We start from the raw sequence: 23,034 nt of genomic DNA, 5'->3' as shown, positions 1-23,034 counted from the left end.
TTTTTATTTATCTAGTCGATGATTATCTTCCATGTTGAAATGCGCAACTTTTTCTCTGCGATGGCAATTATCTGGTATCGCTCAAGTAATTATTGAAAATCTTACAAACTTGTGTAAACATGATCTGCATAATTACGATCTCTGTTATAATATTTATTAATTGGTGTATTAGTTTCTTATAAATTTCGTAATCTAAGAATTTATGCGTATATTGAGTTCAAGTGTCAAATTGTGTAGCAATGTTGTATTACTATTTCTCCAGTAGAAATAATAATAAAGACACTGGACACAAAACGGCACTAATTTTCCAGACGACCTAATAAAAACTTTATTCATCGTTTGGCAGTTAACAATTCCTTAGTGTGGGAATATTTCTCTAATTCACTGTGAACATACTGGACGCACCGTGAAATGTAAACAAGTATTTCCGTTTTTATCCATGTGCAGTCACTTTCTCGTGTACAGAATTAACCGATTAGGACTTAACGTTGCGTTAATCCAACATTTCACTCGCGATTTTCTTTCACTGAATGTTGCATTTATTTTTCATTTTCATATTGCAGTTATGAAAGAGGATTTCAAAGATTTGCTTAATATTTTTTCTTCCGCTTAAATCCTACTGTGACGTTTTGAAATTCAAAGAAATTGAAGTAAGTATGCATAGCATTACGATAAATCAATTTTTTCTTAAATCATGGTAATATGTTGGTGTATTTTTCTCAGATAATGATCTTATATAATATAGTATTTAGTATAATGCATTTTCTGTATTTTGAACAAATAATATATAAGCTATTTTATTACGTTTACGACCCAAACATTTCTTTGATACCATTTATATTTTTTCTTATACACTTCCATAAATAATAAATAATTCTATTCATAAAAATCGCCTTATTTCACTACTTGGGACTTAATGGATTAACAAACGAAGATCATAGTTGTGTTTTCAGCCCCGGCGGGCTCGCGAAATGCTACTCACCTGCTCTCTCCGGTTTTGTCTGTTCGAATATCCGTTGTCGCGACTTCTGCCTCGTCCTCGTATTCGTATTACACACCCGATAGAAAAAATTTCACTTTCACCCGGACGATTTTGAAATCTACCAGTCGGTCTTACCTTTTCACTCCAATTCCATAATATCGCGACCGTGGTCGGTCGGTAAATCTCCGCCATATGTGAAAATTGGGAAAGACCCTTTACAGTAGAAAGTTCCCATTCTTAATTGAATACAACGCGTGGATTCAGAAAACCGGCAATGATTTACGTCGGTTAATCAGCGGCGATTAGATGGTAATTTGAAACGCAAACGAATACCTAAACAAACAATTTTGTTTCCCTCGCATGGGTTTGCATGTAAATTTACTTAACACATTTTGTGTTTGAAGGACAAAAATACCACTGGCCCTTCTAAGTATCTGGACAGTCGGTTGATTCGTAGAAACAGTGCAAGCATGATACTAGAGAACAGTAAGTCCTCGATGAGTGCTCGTAGGCTTCTGGGTACCGAGAAGAAACGGTCCCCAGGTGTAACACTGACTTTTTAATGAAGTTTGATATTTGTTTCAGTCGCATATGACCGTTAGTTTATGAAATATTTACTGTTCAGTGCCGAGGAACCTTTCAACACTTATCGAGGATTTATTGTATGAAGCGATACACCCAACCTGTCATCTAAATTACTTGTAAACTGTTTGTTGGATGAAAAAATGTGGGTGCATAATGTAATCATTAGTTTTTTGATTTTTTGCTTTTTTATCGAGATGTGTTTCCTAGAGAGAGTTTTCCCAGAGAAAAGTGAAACAAACCAATTTTTATTACTATGTAGATTAGAGTATTAACATGTTCTTCGTGTTTGGCACAGTGCTGATCACAGTTCACGCGCATTTAAATTCATCAGAACGCTGTTGCTTCATCAACCATAAATAATAAAGATAAAAAGAAATAGAAGAAGAGGAACATGAGAAGTGGATGTAACTTATGTTAGGTACTTTTTATTTGAACGGAAATGTTTTTACACTGATATATGGGTTACCTACTCTGGTCTGGCATTACTGGACGAGGTTGACCTAGCACTTTGATACTTTCTTGAAATATATGGATGAAACGAGTCCACGATGTCCTTATATGTTTATGATCGTGTCTATAAATCGTTATAGGGTTGTCAAGGCCGTTCCTGGCGAGGGTGCAGACGGTGTCGCCGCACCTATGTTTCTTTCTATTAACACTATAACTACCAAGCAAGTCACAATGACTTGTCAATACACTCTTACAACGACGATTAAAATGTTATAACAATACATTTTTTTTAGATCTTTTGCACCTTTTACTACGGCATGAAAATGAAAAAATTCGTCAATTTCTAAATTTTCAAAAGTTTTTTACATTTATCCACCGATCGAAGGAAATATGCGTTTATCGTCGGTAGTTCTAGTGTTAAAATGATCGTCTCTCATTTTCATGCAAAAAACGAAATTACTTTCCGAATAACCCAATACTTCATGTGCAACGACCTATTGATTCGAAGCCTGACGATAGGCAACATGTTGTACGCCAAAGTGAACGTGAAAAATAGTTGCTCGACCGGAAATGCAAACGTAACAAGGACCCGAAGCGACAGTTAAATTCAATCTGTCTTCATACGTCGATGTTTTTCACGAGCGAAAGTTTTATTGCGTGAATAAACGCACAATCCGCAAATAGTCAATCTCAAAAATACTTTAACATTACGGCAGTTTCTTTGCGGTTGTCGCGCATATTGTGTACGATAAATACTTCCTCAAAACTGTGAATTCCATTAGCCAAATGACGAACACATCGCAGAGTCATTTATGCGTTAAACGATTTTGCTATGGAGTTGTGCAAGTGATTTTGCAATAACAGTTATATTGTTGCATTTATGGATTAAAGCTGGATTCTGCGGTTATGCAGATAGTTTTGTTTGATTTGGCAACGTTTTCTCAGCACTGAAAAACGTTTCGTGGAATATTTGTTCTGACTTTTCAGGATATTCGCTACTTCTTTTTATTGTAAGCGTATATTTTAGTTACTGGGCGGTTGAAACCGACAGAGAAGCAACTTCAGTATTGCATAATACATCGTGATCTTTAAATGACTTTGCGTAATAAAAGTAATAATCGTTTAAGGATATCAGGAAATTTACGAGTTTTGCATTTCTGTGGATAATAATTATTTTATAAAAAATATTCGAAAAGATATCTGTTAATTTGCAATAGCTATTTTATGTCAATGCATTACCATTCCTTTAACAGATTGACTGTCGTAATAATCACAAATCTGAAATTTGAAATGAATGTACAGAATGTCCTCAAGTAAATAGTGCAATGAAGAAGAATGTGATCTTTGTGCAGAAACAAATGGGAAATATAGAAGAAAGGGATTTACAAATTTTGCTGGTGGAAGCAGCGTACGCAACGTGGTACGAGAAAGCAACTTTGTGTCCGTGAAAGTACGCGTGTAGGGGAAGTGCCTCTCGCGGCAATATATCAAGAGTCAACTGTACGTGAATTTCATCAGAATCTCATTCATGGAACCATTCCTCCTTAATCATATCGCTGGCTTTCTCCGCGATCATGATAGTCGGAGCGTTCGTGTTCCCTCTAACAATTTTCGGCATCACCGAAGCGTCGACGACCCTCAAGCCAAAGACCCCGTACACCCTTAATCTTGGATCCACGACCGCTTCCGGGTCCCATTTCGGTCCCATTTTGCAAGTACCCACCGGATGATAAATCGTCGCGGTGTACTCCATCGCCACGCACTTCCAGTAATCTCTGGTGCCGAATCGAAAGTGTCTGCAACCAGGCAAAGGCACGTCGATCAGCCGCAGTCCGTGTTCACGGAACGACCTTGTCCGGAACAAGTTCAGAGCGACCTCTATCCCCTCCACCATGATCTCCGCGTCTGGATAGGCGATAAATGATCTGGGATAAATCAATGGTGGTCCCCACAGAGGATCCGTGTCGTTAAGCAACAGGAAACCACGGCTTCTTGGTGCCAGTAAAATCGGTCTAATGTTGATGGCGTCGTAATAAGCCAAAGGCTCAACGGCTGTTTCGCCAAACTCCGCGGGGTCGTTGATATAGTCCATTTGATTGCTTGCGTCGAAGCTGTATTGAATATCAGGCAGGCCGTGTATTTGTTCGAATATCGTCTGGACGAATACTCCGCAGGACAGAGGTCCAGTCGCGGACAAGGGGCCCATCCGTGTCTTCCGATAGAGGAAGATGTCGTCCATCTTCGCTTGGTTATTCTTGCTCGTCGCAGTCCCGTTCACTGCGATCACCAAACCGTCCATTGTCACGTGATCCTGGAGGTTTTTCCCAACTGGTAAATCGCTAACGACCTTGATACCGTGTCTCTGTAACTCCTGAGCAGGACCTACGCCGGAGAGCATCAGCAATTTGGGTGAATTGATCGCGCCCCCGGATAGGATCACCTCCTTTCGCGTCATAGCGACTTTGGTCACTCCTGTTTCGGTTGAAACGTACTCCACGCCCGTCGCGCGTTTCGTCCTTTCATCTATCAAGATTCTGGTGACGTGAGCCCTAGTCTCGATCGTTAGATTCTTTCGTTTACGGCGGATCGGTCTGATGAACGCGCCGTTCGTGCTTTGGCGCATTCCGTGAACCGAAGTCGTTTGCAGTCTCATCACGCCTAGCTGCCTTTCCGTGTTGGCATCCACTGACTCGTGTCCGAGTTCCATCCACGCGTTTATTAGGATGTCCGTGTTCGGGTCGGGGTGGGGAAATCGCTCGACGTTCTGGTAGCCCCCCTGGCCATGGTAATGGGGATTCTCCTTCACGACCTGGAAAAGCGAAATGGTGGATCAGGCGTGAAGATGTAATTACTGGCGTATAACGCTAAGTAACGACGAATGTAGTTGTAACACACCCGGTTTGGAAAGTTACTGATTGTTTTTTGTAAAGAATAATTGAAATATACCGGGTGTCCCAGCTAAATAGGGTCACCTAAATATCTGCCTTATTTATTATTAAATGAAGAAACTTCTGAGAACAGAATTAAATTTCTTCAAGGGGCATATGTAACGGTGGAAATCATTTTTTTTTAAAGGTTGTTGTTCGTACGAGTTTCACGGTCGTCGGTATTTTTTTTAATTGAATCCTGTATTTTTTTTTTTCGATGTTTTTATAGATCATAGAAAAGGAATTTTGACGACCTTAAAAGCTCTCTAAATACGAATTCCACCGTGTACCATTTAAAAGCTATTATTGTGATTTAATTTGGTTTTTGGCTTTGAGAATTCGTGGTTATGAATGATTAGAACAATTCACCTCCGGGTCTTCGTTGTTTTCTGATTTGAGAAAATATGGTAGAACTTCACCGTAACTCCATCCATAATTCCCCTTCTCGGCCCAGTCATCGTAATCTTTCGGGTTTCCTCGGATGTAGATCATGTAATTCACCGTACTGGAACCACCCATTACCTGCGCGAAAAATAATGTCATCACTGTGTTAAATTTCTACACATATTTTGTCACGTAATTTTTTCTTTATCATAATTTTCAAGCTTTCAATAAATATCTGTTACAAAGAATCATCGAGCTCTTCAGTGAAGATCAGTTTTAGGACAATAACATTCACAAGTTAATAAAATATAATTCGTCACAATTTGTATAAAAATACGAACTTCAAACTTTCTTTTGACCACCATTATACATGTTTAATATTCAGATGTTGTGAGTGATTGACAAAAAGAACAATCGATATTCAAAGTATTGCAAATTAGTTTTGAAATGTCATCTAATATCTACTTTGCCCCTTGCCCACGCACAACTGCCGCCACGTCTGGATCGACAAGAGTGTTGTTCCGGTTGCGTGCGGTACATCCAATCGATGTTACTGGCTTGCAGCATCGAGGCGAACGCCGGAATATCGGCAACCACCGGTTCTTCGATGCCAGCTTCCAAGAGCAATATCTGGAAATTGTAAACAGAAGTTTCTTCATTTATACTGGTTTGCTACTTTTTTACGCGATATGTTTAAGAGTTTCCATCACTAACGAAACACGAGGCTCATTATTCAAATTATTTTACTAGTTTTATACGCGTTATGAATAGAAGTTCAATCGATCTACATATATCAACGTAATCCAATAGACGAGCTCACATTTCATGTCATGTTTAATGGCCAGGAAGCCACAAAATAGTCATAACATCGTCACAGACAATCTCGTGTTCTGTGACCCGTTTCAACGAAGCCCTTACTATTGCTCGACTTTTCAGCGAAAAGATTATCGACTTCTCTACCCTCTTTACCTAGTAAAAAGGGTTCGTACTACTTATTTCCTCTTGAACAATGCGCTGGCTTTAAAGAATTGTGCAACGTGTTCTGTTATCACTAGAACTACCAAGGCAATACAAATGACTAGTTAGTAAACTCTTATAGAAATTATTACAATGCCATGACAGTGTATTTTCTAAGATTCTTCGTAACTTTTATTGTAATATATAAGTGATGAAATTTGTTTAGTTATCGATTTGCATATTTCCAACAAGCTGCCCCATTTATGAACGTGATAAAAATACAAAACATATTTATCTTCAATAGTCGTAGTGTTAATAAATTCAAGATAGTAACGAAAAAGGTAGTCCAATTTTACGTTTTACCATTAATTGTTACTGGACTGGGGATGTTTACGAAAATTCTTATTCTATTAAATGCTTACGCAAATATCAGGTGGATAGAAAAATTGGTATTACAAGTTAACGAATTTTTTAAGTAATATAGCGGTGAAAGACTTATTAATATTTGTCATAGTTTTGGTTTCATTACTTTCGAGGTGTTTGTGCAACATAAATGGATAATTATAATCAATTTAACAAGGAATAATAAATAATACTTTTTGAATGTTTCGCAAAAGAAACACGCCATAAAACACTTCAATCTGAATAATATTAGTCATCCATTTGTAATGCATTCTAACGCCTGTAAAAGTCTGAGTAATCCTGTTTCTTCGGCGTCGTAAAAACGCATTCCTTCTACTCGCAATTTCACTTTCAGGTTCCAGGTGCACCAAATACAATGTGGTGACGAGTTCCACCCAAGTTGATTCGAACAACTAACATAAATTTATTTCGACATTTACGATATTAAATTTATTAAGTGGTCAAACCAGTGTAACTGTGGAAAAAGTCGAAATTTTTTTTCTTCGCATTTTTCAGTACCTTATAGTCTTAAAAACATGGCCTGAAAATGTTTTTTTTTTAAAGTCTGACGTCGTTGAAAAATTTCCAAAGGATATAACAATCACATACCTTCCAGTTTCTAACTTCACTCAGCCTGTTGGCAAGAACGCAACCAGCCGATCCTGCCCCCACGATAATAAAATCGTACTCTTTAGCGAATGGATTTGTCGCAGTCGGAAAATTCTTTGCTCCATGGTTATCCACCCATTTCCTTGGATAGTAAAAGTTATCGATATTTTTCCCACTGATATAATCGTTCGTTCGACTTCTTTGTTTCCAGACGTTGTACGAAAAAGTTCCAGGTAGCTGATAATTCTGTCCATCTGCTCTATTGTCAGTTATCCTTTGCTGTGCTTGTATGTTGTAATCGTGTGCTCTGAATTTGTTTCCAAAATTTGGTGACACGTATGGAACTGTGTCTGCATTACGATCTATTTTTCCATTAATTATAAAATTTAAATACATATTTCAATGGAATCAAAATTATTCTTTGTTTTAAGATAAGCATTTCCATTTCTACCTATAGAAACGGCAATTTCATATGGGAAAACCCAACAGAACCCAAAACAGAGTAAACAAATTTCAGAGTAGAAAATAGTATCCTACATGAAAAATCTATAGTTCCAGAGTTCAAAAATTCTTCAAATGCTACTTTCACGCTTTCACCATTCCTAAACAATTTATCCATCAATAAGTAGTCTAAATATTCCAAAGAGTGGAAATCAGTAGGTACTACATTCGTGCAATCGTCTTTTTTTTGTAAACGGCGAACACTACAGTAAATCCTCGATGAGTGTTCGAAGGTTCCTCAGCACTGAAAAGAATAGGTCCCCAGGTGTAACGCTGACTTTTTAATGAAGTTTAACACAGTGATAGAGTTTAGAATTCTAAAGCCAATTATATTTGTTTCAGCCCCATACGGCCATTACTTTATAAAATATTGAGCGTTCAATGCTGAGGAGCATTCGGACACTCATCGAGGATTGACTGTATCGGGGCTACTCTCGGTAAAGGCACTAATCGCGAAAATAAATAGTAAGGCGAACAACGAACGGCCAGAAAAGTGGCGCGCAAAATGTATTCAGAAAATTGAGCATTCATTTACCTTCCGGAATAAGAAAGTCATCGTAAACTTTCGACACGGTGATAATTCCTTGGCCAGCGATCCCAATTCGCGGACTATAAAACCGGGCAGAATCCGTTTGCACGTTAACGGGCGTACTTTCCTCGCTTTCATCCTTGAAATTGGCCGAAAAATACGGACTCGGTTTGTACCACGAACTGGACGATGATTTCACTGACGGCGGATCGTTTGAAAACGGAATGTTTCCCGTTTTGTAACGTACGATTCTGTGGTCGTTGTATTCTCGGAAACACGGAAGCTTCTTGGCCGAACACGTAATTCCCCAGGACGAGTTCGGTGATTCGATATCGTGGAATAAGATTTCATGGGAATCTTTCGAATGGCCGAAAAGACGGGCGACGAATGCCAGGAATATGAACGTGGACGGTTGACATGTCGACACTGTGGGATGTACTGAACAAAGGCTCGCCAGATCTGGTGGTATCCACGACATGGTTCCTGGTTCAGGCTGGTGTTAATAAAAGGTTTGCTATTCTCTGGCTTTTGACCGTCGAACATCCAGATTCTGAAAAGAATTCGATGTGAGGAACTGCAACCCTTAAGTAGTCGCATTAAAAAAATCACACAAATGGTCACACGTTAAGTAATTAAGTGTTTTATTATTACTAAAATTCGCAAGAACACAACTTGACAGAAAATTTACACATAAAATGAATTGAAAGAAAACATGAATCGCCTAAACACCGCCCCCTTTTTAAAGTTTTTTTGTTTGTTTAGCGCCCCGGTTTTATAGTTTATTAATCAATGTAGAAGATTAGCGTAAACTTTAGCACCTGTCATAGACATTCGATTGCAGAAAACAACAAATTTTCTTAAAGTGAAATAGTTAACGCTGGGACTAAACCGAACTCAATGAAAAAGTAAGAAAAATTGAAAAAGTTATTACGTTTGAAAGAAAAATTAGCTGTTTTCCGTAAATAAATTTAACTTTACATCGATGAAAAAAATGTTATAAATAAAATGTAAACTCAATATTTGAGGTTCAGTACCTGGAGAAATGTATAACGAATAAAATGAGCTATGTCTGAAATCGATCACTCAATTTAGTTGTTGAGTTATCGTTTACGCCAATTTCGAAATTTTTTTAAGAACATTTTTTAACATAAATTAAAGGTATAATATGTATGTCAAAAATATGTTCCCAAAATTTTAGACTCGAATTCCAAAAAACAAAGTAGTTACAGCCTGTTCAGTGTCTCCCGCCACAGTTCGAAACGGCAAGAGACATTCTTCAATTTTCTTCAACCCAATACATTGATCTTTTCCACGTGAGTTTATACTATTTTCAAATTGGAAAGCTGCACTGTTATGAATAATAAATAATGATTCATTTTCCATGTGAACAATGTGAAATTTTATTTATACATAATTAACATTTAGGTAACGGTAGGCCAACATTGTCAGTGTAATATTAGTCGTATCTTGATACTCTCGCGACAACACTTGTTTCTGGAATGCAGACTCGTTACGCACGAGACGGTCATTGCGAAAAAAAAAAAAACGAAATGTGTAATCTGCCTTGCGTATAATTGTACAAAGAACGATTACGATATCCCGTCTAAAGATGTTGAGATTAGTCTACTTTCACTTCGGACTGTATTACTTGGGCTTTAATGTTAAATGCGCTGCGTACTGTAGAAATTTGATGATTTCGCAATGTTTAGGGAAACTTTTGATGATTCATTTACATTCGATATTATATTTGGTAGTTTATATTTGGATCACCTTCTCCATACATGTATCATTTATTACTAGACTGCCGATTTTATGCATTTATAGTCCATAGGGATCTGTGAAATACAATAAAAGACAAAACTTTCATCGGATCCAACGAGTTTTCTATTTTAGTCTGAACCCAATAAGATACTTAAAAGGAAAAATAAATTACTTTAAAAAATGTTATTTTGCATAAAAATCCGAAGTTTATTTATTACATATTCTTAGTCATTATTGATCTCGGTAATGGTGACTCTATTTGAATATTTTTGTTATTAAAATTACTTAGTTCCTCTCTATCTACTTTTCAATATCTACAACGGAAGTTATTTATTACTCCACCATAAAAACAAAACCACAATACCAAGTTGAACGCATTGGCCATTGCTTTTTCTATACACCTGTTGCACAAACTTCGAGAAGAAATGATCACGCTTTTAACTACGTTTAAACATAATCTTACCGGGTGTAGTACCAGCAATTTATATCTTCCTTTCGTTCCAGGCGATGCCATTAACCATTCAGCTCGCCACACACGTGTCGTTCAATTACACCATCGCGAAACTAAACATTATCGAGCGTAACACGTTACGAACAATTACTTTATTGTATTAATTATATATTTATTAGTTGTTTGTATGAAATCAAAATTAATTTTAACTGTTTCTCAAGGTATATCAGTGCGTCGATTCTGGATCCTGTCGGTTGCGGAAAGGATCGTAGATCCGCGTCAAGGGTTCCATGGACCATTGACAATTGACGTGAAACGAAACCGATAGTCAGCTGGCCGGTTAAAACCAGAGCAAAGTGTAACGAACGCCGTTGCCCGGCTCGCGAAAGAAGTTTTATTGCAGCTTTTTTTTTGCAAGATCTCAAAGTGAACGTACTTTATATTGGTTCGAAATGCAACAATAGTTTCTTTGTGGTTTAATTAAATCGTCACGTCGGCTGTAATACTTTAGAAAAGTAAAAAATTCTGGCTCACAGACTCGAACTACAGCGGTTTACAGTAAAACTTCGATTATTGCTCGAAAATAGAGAATGGAACTCGAGTAGTTACTGTTGCGTCACATGTAATATTAGACTTTGCAAGGAATAAATTTTTCACAAAATTTATTCACACATACATAGTTTCGATTTTTCAAAATAGTCTTCGTAAACATCCACAGTCCAGTGAAAACATTAAACTGAAATAACGGAGGATTGAATTCAATGTTATTTCATATTTGATTACATACACGATCCAGAATCTGCTGTTTCATCTCTTCGCGCAAGTAAACGCTACATGAAATGCCAAAAAAAGGTAGTAATTCAATATCGTTTACTTGAGTATCGAAGTTACAGGAAAACTTTATATTTCCGGTGTGTTCTCGCAGTGTAGATACTGTAGCCCTGTAGTATGAAACTCTTCTGAATATAATAACTAAGTATTAGCTCAAAATAAACATAATATTTTGTCCTGTAAACTCCTTTCCCGATCTACGAAAAAAATTTAAGTTTCATGATAAACGAAAAACTTAAGCTCTAAGCTTTTTTAATCGGGTCACTGCATAATTTATGTTTGTACGTTCTTGCGACTACAAATACACAAAAATATTTAAATACTGGTATAATTTGATTTTTATGCTCTTTATTTTAAAAACCTCCGTTGGTGGAGGGTTAATAAGCAGGTATTGTCGATACTTCGTTACAAAAGAGAAAAGTCTTTATTTGATCGTCGTAGTAGTATATAATCGAGATTCACATATTAGACCACGTATGCCTGATCATGTCAGCCGCTTTTTCGGCCGTCATCATGATAGCAGCGATCGGGTTACTATTTGGCACAATTGGGAATACGGAAGCGTCAGCGACCCGAATGTTCATCGTCCCACGGACTCGAAGTTCCGGATCCACGACCGCTGTTCGATCATTGTAAGCGCCCATTTTGCAAGTGCCTGCCTGGTGGTTCTCTGGTCCCGTTGCGGCTCTTATGTAGCATTCCCAGTACGCGTCACTATCAAAATGGTAACTGAAGCAAAAAGAAAAATGTTCGTGTTGGAACTGATATGCCATTATAAATCGATTACGGTGTTACAGTGGCTAGGAAAAGTTTTCAGTCTGACTGTAACTTCAATACATACATCTCTTTAATAAAAATATAGAATACAAATAAATTTTGGGATTCTATGGGTATATACAGTGGACTCTAACTATATTGCCACTGAACATATTGCCACGCGAGGCACTTCCCTTTCACACGTACTTTTCAACACACAAATTCTAGCCTTTGCGGAAGCGCTGACGATAGAACTTACAAGGAAAGTCACGGAAGTGTCGCCCTCCGATTTTGATGAAACTTCGTATGTCTGTTAAGCAGTTAAAAATAAGGGACACGTATTTTTTTTTTTATCGGCTGAGACGCGACTTTAAGGGGTGAAACCACCCCTCGAAGTTTCGACGCGAAAGTACTATCTTGAAAACCAGCGGAGATACATGAAAACTTGTAATGAACGAGGTTTGCGGTTTTTTATGTAGAATAATAAGCTAGATGGGACCTTAGTTTAGTTTAATACGTGATCTCCCGGGAGAGTGTAATTTCGCTATTCCCTTCCAAAGCCCAGCTGTGACTCAGCGTCTTTAGCTATCTCGTAGTCCCGCAATTGGGACTACCGTAGGTCTTACCAGAGGAGCTATTACCCCCGACTTTCCAACCGTCCCAACTTTTTAAGGCCCAGGCCACATGGAGGTGGGGAAGTACTCGTGCAGGGATCGGAGAGTCATTAGGATCGTCTCATCCCTACGTAATTGATAAGCTATGAAGTTGGACGTTGAGCAACCGATCCTTCATCTCCTGACGTGAGTATCAGGTCACTCTTTGCTTCACTTACAGACCGTGTCTGTACAAATAAAGGGAGTTTCAAAGGGTTTTGTAAAGGGCCTATTTCAACCCCCTATCAGTACCTGCCTATGTCCCGAATATTTCAATAACACCCCCATCCCTATTTGCCCACAACAAACTACCAACCCCCGTCCCCAAAGATAAGGAAGGAGCACCGATGCAACAATAATGTACATGGGGAGGCCTTGCTAGCCGACCTCAAAGAGAGACGTGGCCGTAGATGGGACCTTACTTGGTGCAAAGCGGATGAATCACAGTTTCCAATCGTAGGTCCCAGTTCTTCATGGCTTGCGTGTTCACAAGGTCCATGGACTTTTTAATGCCCTCGATGAGGACCTTTAGATCCTTCGTGTCGGTGAAGTAGTTCGGATAAATCAAAGGTGGCGCGAGTGGATCACCGGAACGTAGCTTCATGTATCCATAACTCGCTACCGTGACCACCGTTGGTCTCATCACGATCTGCCTTCTATTGGGGCAGAGGGCAAGCGCCCCGTCCACGCACTCGAACTGTAGGCCGGTTCTCGGACACTTCGGCAAGAACCCATCAAAGAAAACTTGAATGTCTGGCACACCACTAGCCGCGTAACTACTTTCGAGAAACGCTGTCACTTGGGTCAGTCCGGTGCTGCTCAGAGGGCCGGATCGTGTCTCCAAATACTCGTTCACGCTGTCCATCGTGAGAGTCTCGTAAGCAGTGTCCCTGATACTGTAGTGTACAGCAACGGACACGTGGTTGTGAAGATTCTTCCCCACAGGAAGGTCCTTGATCACGTGCATACCTAATTTAGTTAGATGTTCCTTGGGCCCTATTCCGGAGTTCATGAGGATCTGGGGTGATCCAATTGTTCCGGCGGTCAGGATCACCTCTTTGTTAGCTTTCACGATTCTTTTAAAACCAGCGGTGTCGATCAACTCCACACCATATGCTTTGCTCTGCCACTGGTTCAGTAGAATCTTCGTCACATGCGCGTTGATCAAAACACTTAGGTTCCGTCTGCCTCGGACTGGTCTCAGATAGTGCCTTGATGTTGTCCCACGCTTTCCATTGTCGGTCGTCATTGGGGCAATCATGAATCCGGTCTGCATGTATTCCTTCAGCTTGGACGTACGATAGCCCAGTTCGGCCGCAGCGTTCAGGATCTCATCGGCGAATATTGGCTTATGGGAATAATATTGGATTTTCATCGGACCCGGTACCGGGACAGATCTCGGTTTCTCGGACACCATCGACTGGTCCGTTGGTTCCTCAGCCCGCTCGAAGTAGTGGGAGATCTCGTCGTAGGACCAACCTACGGCACCGTTTCTGGCCCAGCTGTTGTACACTTCCGGATGTCCTCGGGCGTACATCATTCCGTGCATACCACCCGTTCCCGAGATCATTTTTCCTCGTGGCCACGTGCAGGCTCCATTGGTTTCTAATAAAAATAAATTACATTGTAAACGATACGGTTGTGGGAAGGTGAAATATAGGAGAGACAAGCCCTGAACCGAGTACCTAAGTTTGAAACAGTTATTTTTGGAATTGTTTCAAGCCCTGCACGTATGTGAACAAATATATAAATGAATAAACGATGTACCTAAACATGCGGTCGGATGTGGCTCCGTAGGCTCCGTCTTGAACTTCCAATCTACAGTAGAATTGATCGTGTGAAATGCGAGTCCTGGAATGGCAGTCATCGATGGTTCTTCTGGTCCTGCCTCGATTAACAGAACTCTCCACCGAGGATTGTCGCTTAACCTCCTGGCGATTATAGGGCCGGCTACGCCGGCACCAACAATGATAAAGTCGAACCTGTAATTTCATGGCGCGCAGACTTCAAATGACTTCTCTAGGTTTCAAGTTTAACACATTCGGGACGGGCTGTAATTGTATTTCCGACACCATGGCTTGGAGAAATCAATTTCTCTTTCTTTTTTATGAACTTCAGTATGAATATGTCATTACAATTATTCCAAAAGACATTTATTTTATTGAATACGATACACGTTTTAAATGTAAGATGTGTACAATTTTACAAAATATTAGAAGTTATAACAAAACAGATAGAGTTCCATCATAATAATATAAAAATGAAATGTATGCAAAAACGTTAATTCAAAATCTGGTCACCTAATATGAGGCCCAGGTTTCATCTTGTGAAAACTTAGGGCTGAGGAGCTTTCGAACACTCATCGAGGATTTACTGTACTACCAAACTGTTCCTTTTTTCCACAATGCCCCAAAGGCGGGAATTTGATTGATAAGGGCCTGGGCCCTATATGTAGTGCCCAAGCGGCCGCAAGATTCGTCCATGTTGGGAACTACAGTTCCCACCCGCTCCAAACATGTTAAACAAATTGCAAACTACAACTAGAGCCTCTGATTGGATTAGAATGTGAAAGAAAAATTGAATAAATAATTTTCTAAATTGTACCATTCTCCGTGAGGTACTTCCTCCTTCCCAAGCCTGCCACACGGATCCGAAATGTCACACCTGGACGACACGATTTTCTGAATCAGATTCATAAACGAGGTCGTCGCGCCGCATTTGGACTCCATGTACAACGTATCTTTGAAATGGCAGACGCAACATCCTGACGGTTCGTTATTGGTATCCAACTGGCCAGTCTGAACCTAGTCAACAATCTAGTTAATTAAAAACAACTTCCGACCGCTGTACGGGACGGTTGAGTCGTGAGACCACACTTTGCCGCGAACAGTGCAACAATTACTTAATTAATGCATGTAATTAATTGAATTAATTAAATCTAAATAAATCCTTAACTAATCTGAAATTTAGACTGGCGACCATGGTCACATTTAGTAGAGTAAGGGATATATCAATTTCAATATATTTTACGACAGTTTGTTGTTTTACACGCAGTGCACTGTAGTGTATTTATATAATTTTTTTTTTTAGTTTTTTTTTTTTTTTTCTATTTTTTGTTTAGATGTACTGAAGTCACCTCCAAAATATCTCTCACTTATTCTGGGTCACCCTGTATATTAGTACCTAAACACACGTGATCTGTTTATTAACCGCATTGTTATTAGTAAAAACATGTATCCAACAGCTTGAATTCACCTGGAATGGGTGTTGAAAGGTAAAGGCCAATTGCACCAGAAGGGACGATAGGATATACAGTCGCATTTTATCCACTTAGAGGCCAGTGTCACCTGCAAGCAGAATGAAATTGTTCCAAGTTAAAGCAACAGGGCAAATACGTGACCCCGTTCGGTGTTGCTTCCACCCAATAATTTTAACTAATTATATAATTTCCTGTAATTTATTAAATGCGTGAAAATGACCTCAGATAGCATATTTCCCGTACACGTGATTCAATTTATTTATATAACGCGTGAACAAATGCGATCAGTATGGTTTATTAAAAAAATAAGTTTACAACATCGAAACTCATTTGTTATAGAAATAATTTTCTTACGAATGTTTGACCCCTTCGATGATCGAAATTTGCAAACGAATTTTAATCCATTTTAATCTAAACTAGCATCAAAACAGATAGAAGCAACCTGATCTTGTCTCGGCCACGCAAAAATGGTGCCTTTATATTAAGTAGTGTTATGTATAAGTAGTATTTAAAGCAATTGTTATTAGATTTATAGAAATACCATAGTAGTTCTAGTGTTAAGTGTTCATTAAAGTGAAGGCCGAAAGCGAGTAACGAACGAAGAAAATTAAATTGGTGTGCTCGCAAGTCTCGCTACAAATCCACAAATTAGTTCGCGACAAATTGAACGCGAATCATTAGTAGGAGGAGCGTACTTCGCATTTTGCACCGTTACAGATTACATCCATACCATGTTAGTCTTCAACAACAACTGCAGGGGAACGACTTCATGTCTGTTCGTCAGCTTAATAAACGAATACTATCCGAAATTAAAGCAACTAATATTCAACCCACCTTTTTTTATTACGAATTATAAACTTATTCATAAAGTCGCCGAAACGCGAAATTACGGGTAGACTACAGTAACACTCGTGGCGGCGTGAAATCCTTTCAGCGTGAAAGTTCATACGCTGTCACGAAAAGCGAACAAATCGAATTACGGTTTCACTGGTGTAGCTCGAATGAAAATAGAATCGAAGTCGTCTCACGGCGAAATAAAATACACGCGGGCAGGAACTTGGAAAGTAAGAGCAACTTTTAAAGCCGTTTAGGCGTCTGGGTCGCGCTGCAAACTCGACGATCATCGAAAATAATGAGAAACAACCGGGGTCTCCCTTCCATGTGAAAGTCTGGATTGTTAGATTAATCGGCGATCTATACCCGCGCGTAATATCGTCTGAAGAACCGACGATTTCTTCCGGGAAGATAAAAGGCTCGTGCTGATAATGATAAACTCCGTTTTTCCACCATTCTATCGAGAGTAAGCGTGAAAGTGTTGACCAAAGAAAGAGTTTATACGAAGTGAATGAAGAAAAGGTGTTTAAGACTTTAAGCAATTTAGGCCCTAAACTTTAGGACGATTAGACAATTTTTACAATTTCGGGGGCCAAAATTCGGACCGACACACAGTGGACCAGATCGAAGAATTAGCTGTTAAGGACAATAATATATAGGTTGTTGAATTCGTATTGAGGTCAGCTATAATATTATTAAGTAAAAAATATATAAAGTGACCATAAAAAAATCAAGGTGACCTTACTTTTTATTTAAAAAAAATTTTTTTTTAATTTTTTATATAAGAATTTGTAGAATAGGAAGTACTGACTAATCTTTGTTCGAAACATTTTGTTGTCAGAGCAAAGAAATGCCTGAAAAATCATGATGACATGTTAATAATGAATTATAATTGAAAACTAGCTGTTCAGGCTTTTCAAACAAATAGAGCAGTCTATAATGCTTAAATCAATGAACTTTATTACATTTAATCAGACAAGATGAATATGTGATTATTTTCTTTTTGAAAAAATTAAAAATATTCTAACAAGAATAAGTGTTATATTTTAGCACATTAGTGAATATAATAAATTAACCATACGCATTTTCGGCTTATAGAGAAAGAAAACATTGTCATATTTATTACTCTTTATTTATAAACTTTTATTTACTATTTGTCTATTAATAAACAAAAATCTATGCAATTATTCTTATTAACAAAGATAATAAACTTTTTACTAGAGCTTTACAATGTATTAATGGATTTATCATAAAATTTATTATCTTTAATGGATCATCATCGTCTTGGAGGTCTTCTTTTAACGTTAATCTGTGTAAGTAGTGGTCTGCAACGGGTCTCGTTCAACGCGACGCTTTAAACAATAATAATTTATGGGGTGGGACGAGGGAGAAAGTGAATCTTACATGATTTTATAGAGAAATAACGCCTGAAAATATTCCACTTTAATAGAACGCATAACTCTTTAAAACTTTAAAGATACCCCTTGTCAAAGGTGAAAAATTTCGACGATTCTCTTTACTTCACTGAGTATTATTTTTTTAAACAAATTATGAACAATAACTTTTTAATCCAGGTGCGTTCTCAATATAGACATATACTATACATAAAAAAAAAAACAAATTAATATATTTCATTACTATCATTTCGAATGTGATACACATTTAGAAAGCAATATATATTCGTGGAACATCGATATGAGGAATTTGATTTTTTGGCAAATGAGTAGCTAACTGCCCTGATGTGCAGGGGAGGTCAGCCCTAATAGCTCTGAGATCTGGAGGGGAAGTCAGCCTTAATAGCCCTGATCTAAGGGGAGATCAGCCTTAATAGCCCGGTGCGTCGCGGAACGTTGTTAAACGGAAAGCGTACGATGGCTCGATGGCTCGCGAAACGGCAGAAGTATGAGCACTCTTCGACCCGGTGGTTCTTTTTGTTCTACCACTTCCATCTTTGTAAATTTAGTATTATGTGAATAAAAGCATCATATTTTGTACTGGTTGAATTCGTATAATGTCCTCTACAATGCAGTGGGAACAAATTATACGGTTCATTTTAAAATATCATGGTGACCTTCGTTTCGCTATGAAAAAAATGTATTTTCAAAATGTTTGTGATCGTTATCCACTTAAAATAGATAAATCTTGGTTAACAACTTTGTCTTACTATATTATTGCAAACGGTTGATAAATCGCAAATACCGTTAGAGTGAACACCCTGTGTAATAAATTATAATAGAATAAAAATATATAGTAACAGGTTTCATACTGCATATCCATGTGCTTCGACAGGAAAGTAATGATCAGACTGCGGATTTTAATGCAAAATCACATTTTAGAAGGTTGCTTATAAAGGCAAAAATAAAAGTAGACATTTCTTTCTTCCCCTAAATATCTTATTGGGTTCAAAAGAAAATAGAAAACTCGTTGCATCTGACGAAATTTTTGTCCTTTATTGTATTTCACGGATACCTATAGGCTATAAATGCATAAAATCCGCAGTCTAGTATTGATTATAGTTAGTCTAGTCGATTAACAATCAAAAATAAATATATTTAATAGTAAATCATGCGAAAGTAATATGTTTAAACGTACCTTCACTAACAAAATTGAACTGGTTGACTCGCCTTTTGGAACTTTTGAGCACCTTCCGAAATAAAAATGTTTTCCTTTCCACGAAGAATTTTCGACTGAAGCTCGAAAGTCGATATAACTATCTCTTAATTACAGGCCAGTAATTTACATATGATTGTCGGTAGCTTTGTTATTTGCGTATCGTAATCTTTAAGTGCTCCGTATTACGGTGAGTCCCCATTCTCCAGTAAAAGAACACGGAGCAGTGAATGAACATTATACAATATATAAAAACCAGTAAATTAAGGTATTGAAATAAGCACTAAGTTTTTCCAATACCTTGTTTCATATTCAAACAATTTTCGCGCCATTGGTTAGAAATGTTCATTTAGTGGTAAATTTATATTTTTTCTTTTTGATTTCATTAATTACAAGATTCCAATTTTTCAAATTGAAATCTATAAGTTATAAAAAGGTATAGATATTAAAAAATCTAATTTTCATGTGCCAAATATTTATTCATATTATTATTGTTTAAGATTCGACTTTAATAGTTACAAAATCTCTTAAGTGTCCATTCATTGCTACGTTTATCCTACATGCTGTTCTATATTATTTGAGGTCACCCTATATAAACTGTCGAGTCGAAGGGCAAGGGCAATCAGCCTCAAGACACGATAAGTGTAACGTTTCACCGAGTAGAAAGCTTAGCTAACATATCGTAAACCTTCGCATGTGTCTATCCTTTCCAATCAGTCTAACAAAGAAACACGGCAAACGCTGACTCGCGGATTCAACTGAAACTTTGTGGGTTTATAGAGTGATTCAAGTCAAGGATAACGGTATGTTTCATTCGTGCCCAATCGCCCCTTAAGGGTGTGAAAACTAACCACAAAGTCAAATAAACACTTCCACTTTTTCGCGTATAACTACTAAAGTACAAGAGATAGAGAAAAATGTTTCACACAAAAGTTTGTTGGCACAATAAGCGCTATAAACTTATGTTAACAAAATTTCGAAAAAAATATTTTTGAATTTTTAAAAAAAAAGAAGAAAGCGGTTTTCAAAATTTTGTTAACGCAAGTTTATAGCTCTTATCGTACCATTAACCTTTTATTCGAAACATTTTCCTGTATCTCTTGTATTGTAGGAGTTATACGCGAAAAAGTGGGAGTGCCAATTTGACTTTGAGGCTAGTTTTCACACCCTTAAAGGGCGATTGGGCATAAATGAAACATACCGTTATGCTTGTCTTGAATCACTCTATAAACCCACACAGTTTCATTTCAATTCGCAGGTCAGCGGTCGCGGTGTTCCCTCGTAAGCTGCATTAACTTCGGGGAATTAATAATAAGTGGAGTTGCACATCACTTCGTAACAACGTTCTGGTAAGCGGCCCCGCGTCCAGAGCAGCGGTCATACAGTAGACACGCTAATTAGAGAGCTCGTAGCGTATGGTGGAGGGACCGTTCGCCTCTCTTCCGGAGAAAGAACCCGCGATCCGACGTCATCCAGTCAGTGAACCACTCGAACGAGTGTACACGTCATGTAGCAAAACGAAGGCGAGGATCCGTCGAATAATGAACCAAGAGGCCGCGTGGGGTTGGATCTGTTTGGGAGGGGTCCCGATTAAATCACCGACACAGGCTTCATCGACACTGTTGTCACCGACAACAATTCACCGACACCAGACTTAAAAGACAATAGCTTTGACCGACAACAGCTTTACCCGATATTATTTGGGGTCTTATATACACGTTTTCAGGTTAGGGAAGGGATGGAAATGGCCCTTGATTGGTGGCCAAATCGGTTTTTGGCTTTTTGGACTTTGCGATGGCTAAGGATGATGCAGCTAGGTTACTTTATCTATGAGTGACTAAGAAGGTTGGTTATCCAACAATAGTGTTATTATACATCGACCACATTTCCGGTGGAAACAACGGAAGACGGATAACTATTACATCATTGTGAGTGCATTCTTGTATAGTGTCATTTACATAATATTTATCGAACCACTCAGTAATGTTCATTAAAGGCATTTGGAATTTCTGATGGCTTTAAAAATGCTATCCTTGGAATATGCCTAATTAGAATTAGAGAACTAAATGTTTCGTCTCTTCCATATTGTCGTACTAAGCCATTCTTTTGTATTTTGCGATATACAGTTTGACACCGATGAAAAAAAAACAGCCTTTCAATTTTGTGTTAGGAAACACTGCTTTGATTGCGTTCATTGCAGCAATCGCAAAATCAATTATAATAAACTTAGGATTTAGAGAAATATCCAATTTTTCTGATGTAATTAGGCATATTCCAAGCCTAGCATTTTTAGAGCCATCAGAAATTCTAAATGCCTTTAATGAAGTAAAATGTCTTCTTCTATAACATTACTGAGTGGTTTGATAAATATTATGTAAATGGCACTATACAAGAATACACACATAATGATGATATAGTTATCCGTCTTCCTTTATTTCCACCGGAAATGTGGTCGATGTACCTATGATAACAATATATTCCAACTTCCGCGAACACAAAATAGCGTCGAATTGTGGCATCGACGATGGCAATGCTTGCTAGATAAAAATTCAGGCATATTTACTCTTTTAAACAGTATACAAAAAGAACAAGCAGTAGTTGAAACACCCCCACAAAGTCCGGACATAAACCCCATAGAACACTTATGGGCGGAAATTGGCAGACAACTCGGTAAATGTAATATTAATTCCAAAGAAACGTTAATAACAAATATTTTGGACGTTTGGAACAATATGAAAAAAGATATTACTGAAAATTTGGTTGACAGCATGAAACGACGTTTACAAGCCATAATGGTGGTCCGACAAAATATTAAAACATTATATTTGTTTAAAATACATACTAATAATTTAGGCGTTCGAATACTTTTGTGGTGTTCATTTAGTTAATGTTACCAAGAAATGTGTTTTAAGTACTGTTTACGTTATCAGAGACACTTCAAATTTAATATGTGTAATTCCAATATTTATATGTTACTATAACAATAAAAGTATTTTGTAATTCGTAATATGACTCATATTTTTTAAGCGTCAAACTTTTCATTTCGGAGCGTTCGAATACTTTCGTGACTCACTGAAGTAAATTACATTTTGAAAATTCGTTCCACTAGTCCTAAGGATGGGAAGATGTCACTGGGCCTTGTATCCAGGAATCATTTTTTATAACAATGACTTGAAACGATTGAGAAAAGGAGTAGTCTGTCCAGAAATAAGTGACTAAACTTTGAGAGCTCATTTTACCCTCTTTAAGAATAAAGAAGAATCTTCTAACTATATAAATATTCAGAAATGTTTTGTTTCTGGTATTTAGATTAGTTTAGCACTTACAGTAATGTCTTGATAAGTGTGAATGCCTTGGTTCCGCGTAGTCACATTCACGCTGGACGAGAACAGTTGTCAACACCTCGTCAATCAGTTTTTTGCTCGAAGCTCGAGCTTCGGCCGCTTGCCTTTGTAGTGTTCCTAACGTAGAAAAGGACAAGCGATGTAAAGAATAGACAGAGGAAGCTTCTTTTTCCTCTCGACTCGACTGCGTGGCCCGCCTGCGACACTCT

The 23,034-nt window shown here is 38.0% G+C and overlaps 2 protein-coding genes across 2 annotated transcripts; both read right to left on the bottom strand.

The window, feature by feature from the left end:
• Positions 1-332: 332 nt before the first annotated feature.
• On the bottom strand, positions 333-8,804 carry LOC107187439 (glucose dehydrogenase [FAD, quinone]-like). The gene is made up of 7 exons (XM_015575544.1): positions 8,333-8,804; positions 7,297-7,658; positions 5,794-5,958; positions 5,314-5,466; positions 3,552-4,826; positions 983-1,048; positions 333-395 (listed from the first exon to the last, which is right to left on the bottom strand). The coding sequence occupies exons 1-7, from the start codon at positions 8,802-8,804 to the stop codon at positions 333-335; spliced, it is 2,556 nt and encodes an 851-aa protein (XP_015431030.1).
• A 2,970-nt stretch (positions 8,805-11,774) lies between these two features.
• On the bottom strand, positions 11,775-22,828 carry LOC107187567 (glucose dehydrogenase [FAD, quinone]-like). The gene is made up of 6 exons (XM_015575692.1): positions 22,808-22,828; positions 16,034-16,125; positions 15,383-15,582; positions 14,546-14,760; positions 13,201-14,383; positions 11,775-12,098 (listed from the first exon to the last, which is right to left on the bottom strand). The coding sequence occupies exons 2-6, from the start codon at positions 16,097-16,099 to the stop codon at positions 11,828-11,830; spliced, it is 1,935 nt and encodes a 644-aa protein (XP_015431178.1). The 5' UTR covers positions 16,100-16,125; positions 22,808-22,828; the 3' UTR covers positions 11,775-11,827.
• Positions 22,829-23,034: the final 206 nt, after the last annotated feature.

Source organism: Dufourea novaeangliae, unplaced genomic scaffold, assembly GCF_001272555.1.
Source record: "Dufourea novaeangliae isolate 0120121106 unplaced genomic scaffold, ASM127255v1 scaffold89, whole genome shotgun sequence".
NCBI classification, from domain to species: domain Eukaryota; kingdom Metazoa; phylum Arthropoda; class Insecta; order Hymenoptera; family Halictidae; genus Dufourea; species Dufourea novaeangliae.
This window is presented reverse-complemented; position numbering and strand designations above follow the sequence as displayed.

Bases quoted from the DNA above. Each gene is read 5' to 3' on its own strand.
- LOC107187439 (XM_015575544.1), bottom strand. From the start codon at position 8,804: ATGTCGTGGATACCACCAGATCTGGCGAGCCTTTGTTCAGTACATCCC. The intron at 5,959-7,296 runs GTATGTGATTGT...TACAATTTCCAG, and splicing joins GTGAAGTTAGAAACTGGAAG to ATATTGCTCTTGGAAGCTGG. The intron at 4,827-5,313 runs GTGAATTGTTCT...TCGCTTTTCCAG, and splicing joins AAAACAACGAAGACCCGGAG to GTCGTGAAGGAGAATCCCCA.
- LOC107187567 (XM_015575692.1), bottom strand. From the start codon at position 16,099: ATGCGACTGTATATCCTATCGTCCCTTCTGGTGCAATTGGCCTTTACC. The intron at 15,583-16,033 runs GTGAATTCAAGC...ATTGTTGACTAG, and splicing joins CCTTTCAACACCCATTCCAG to GTTCAGACTGGCCAGTTGGA. The intron at 14,384-14,545 runs GTACATCGTTTA...TATTTTTATTAG, and splicing joins ACATCCGACCGCATGTTTAG to AAACCAATGGAGCCTGCACG.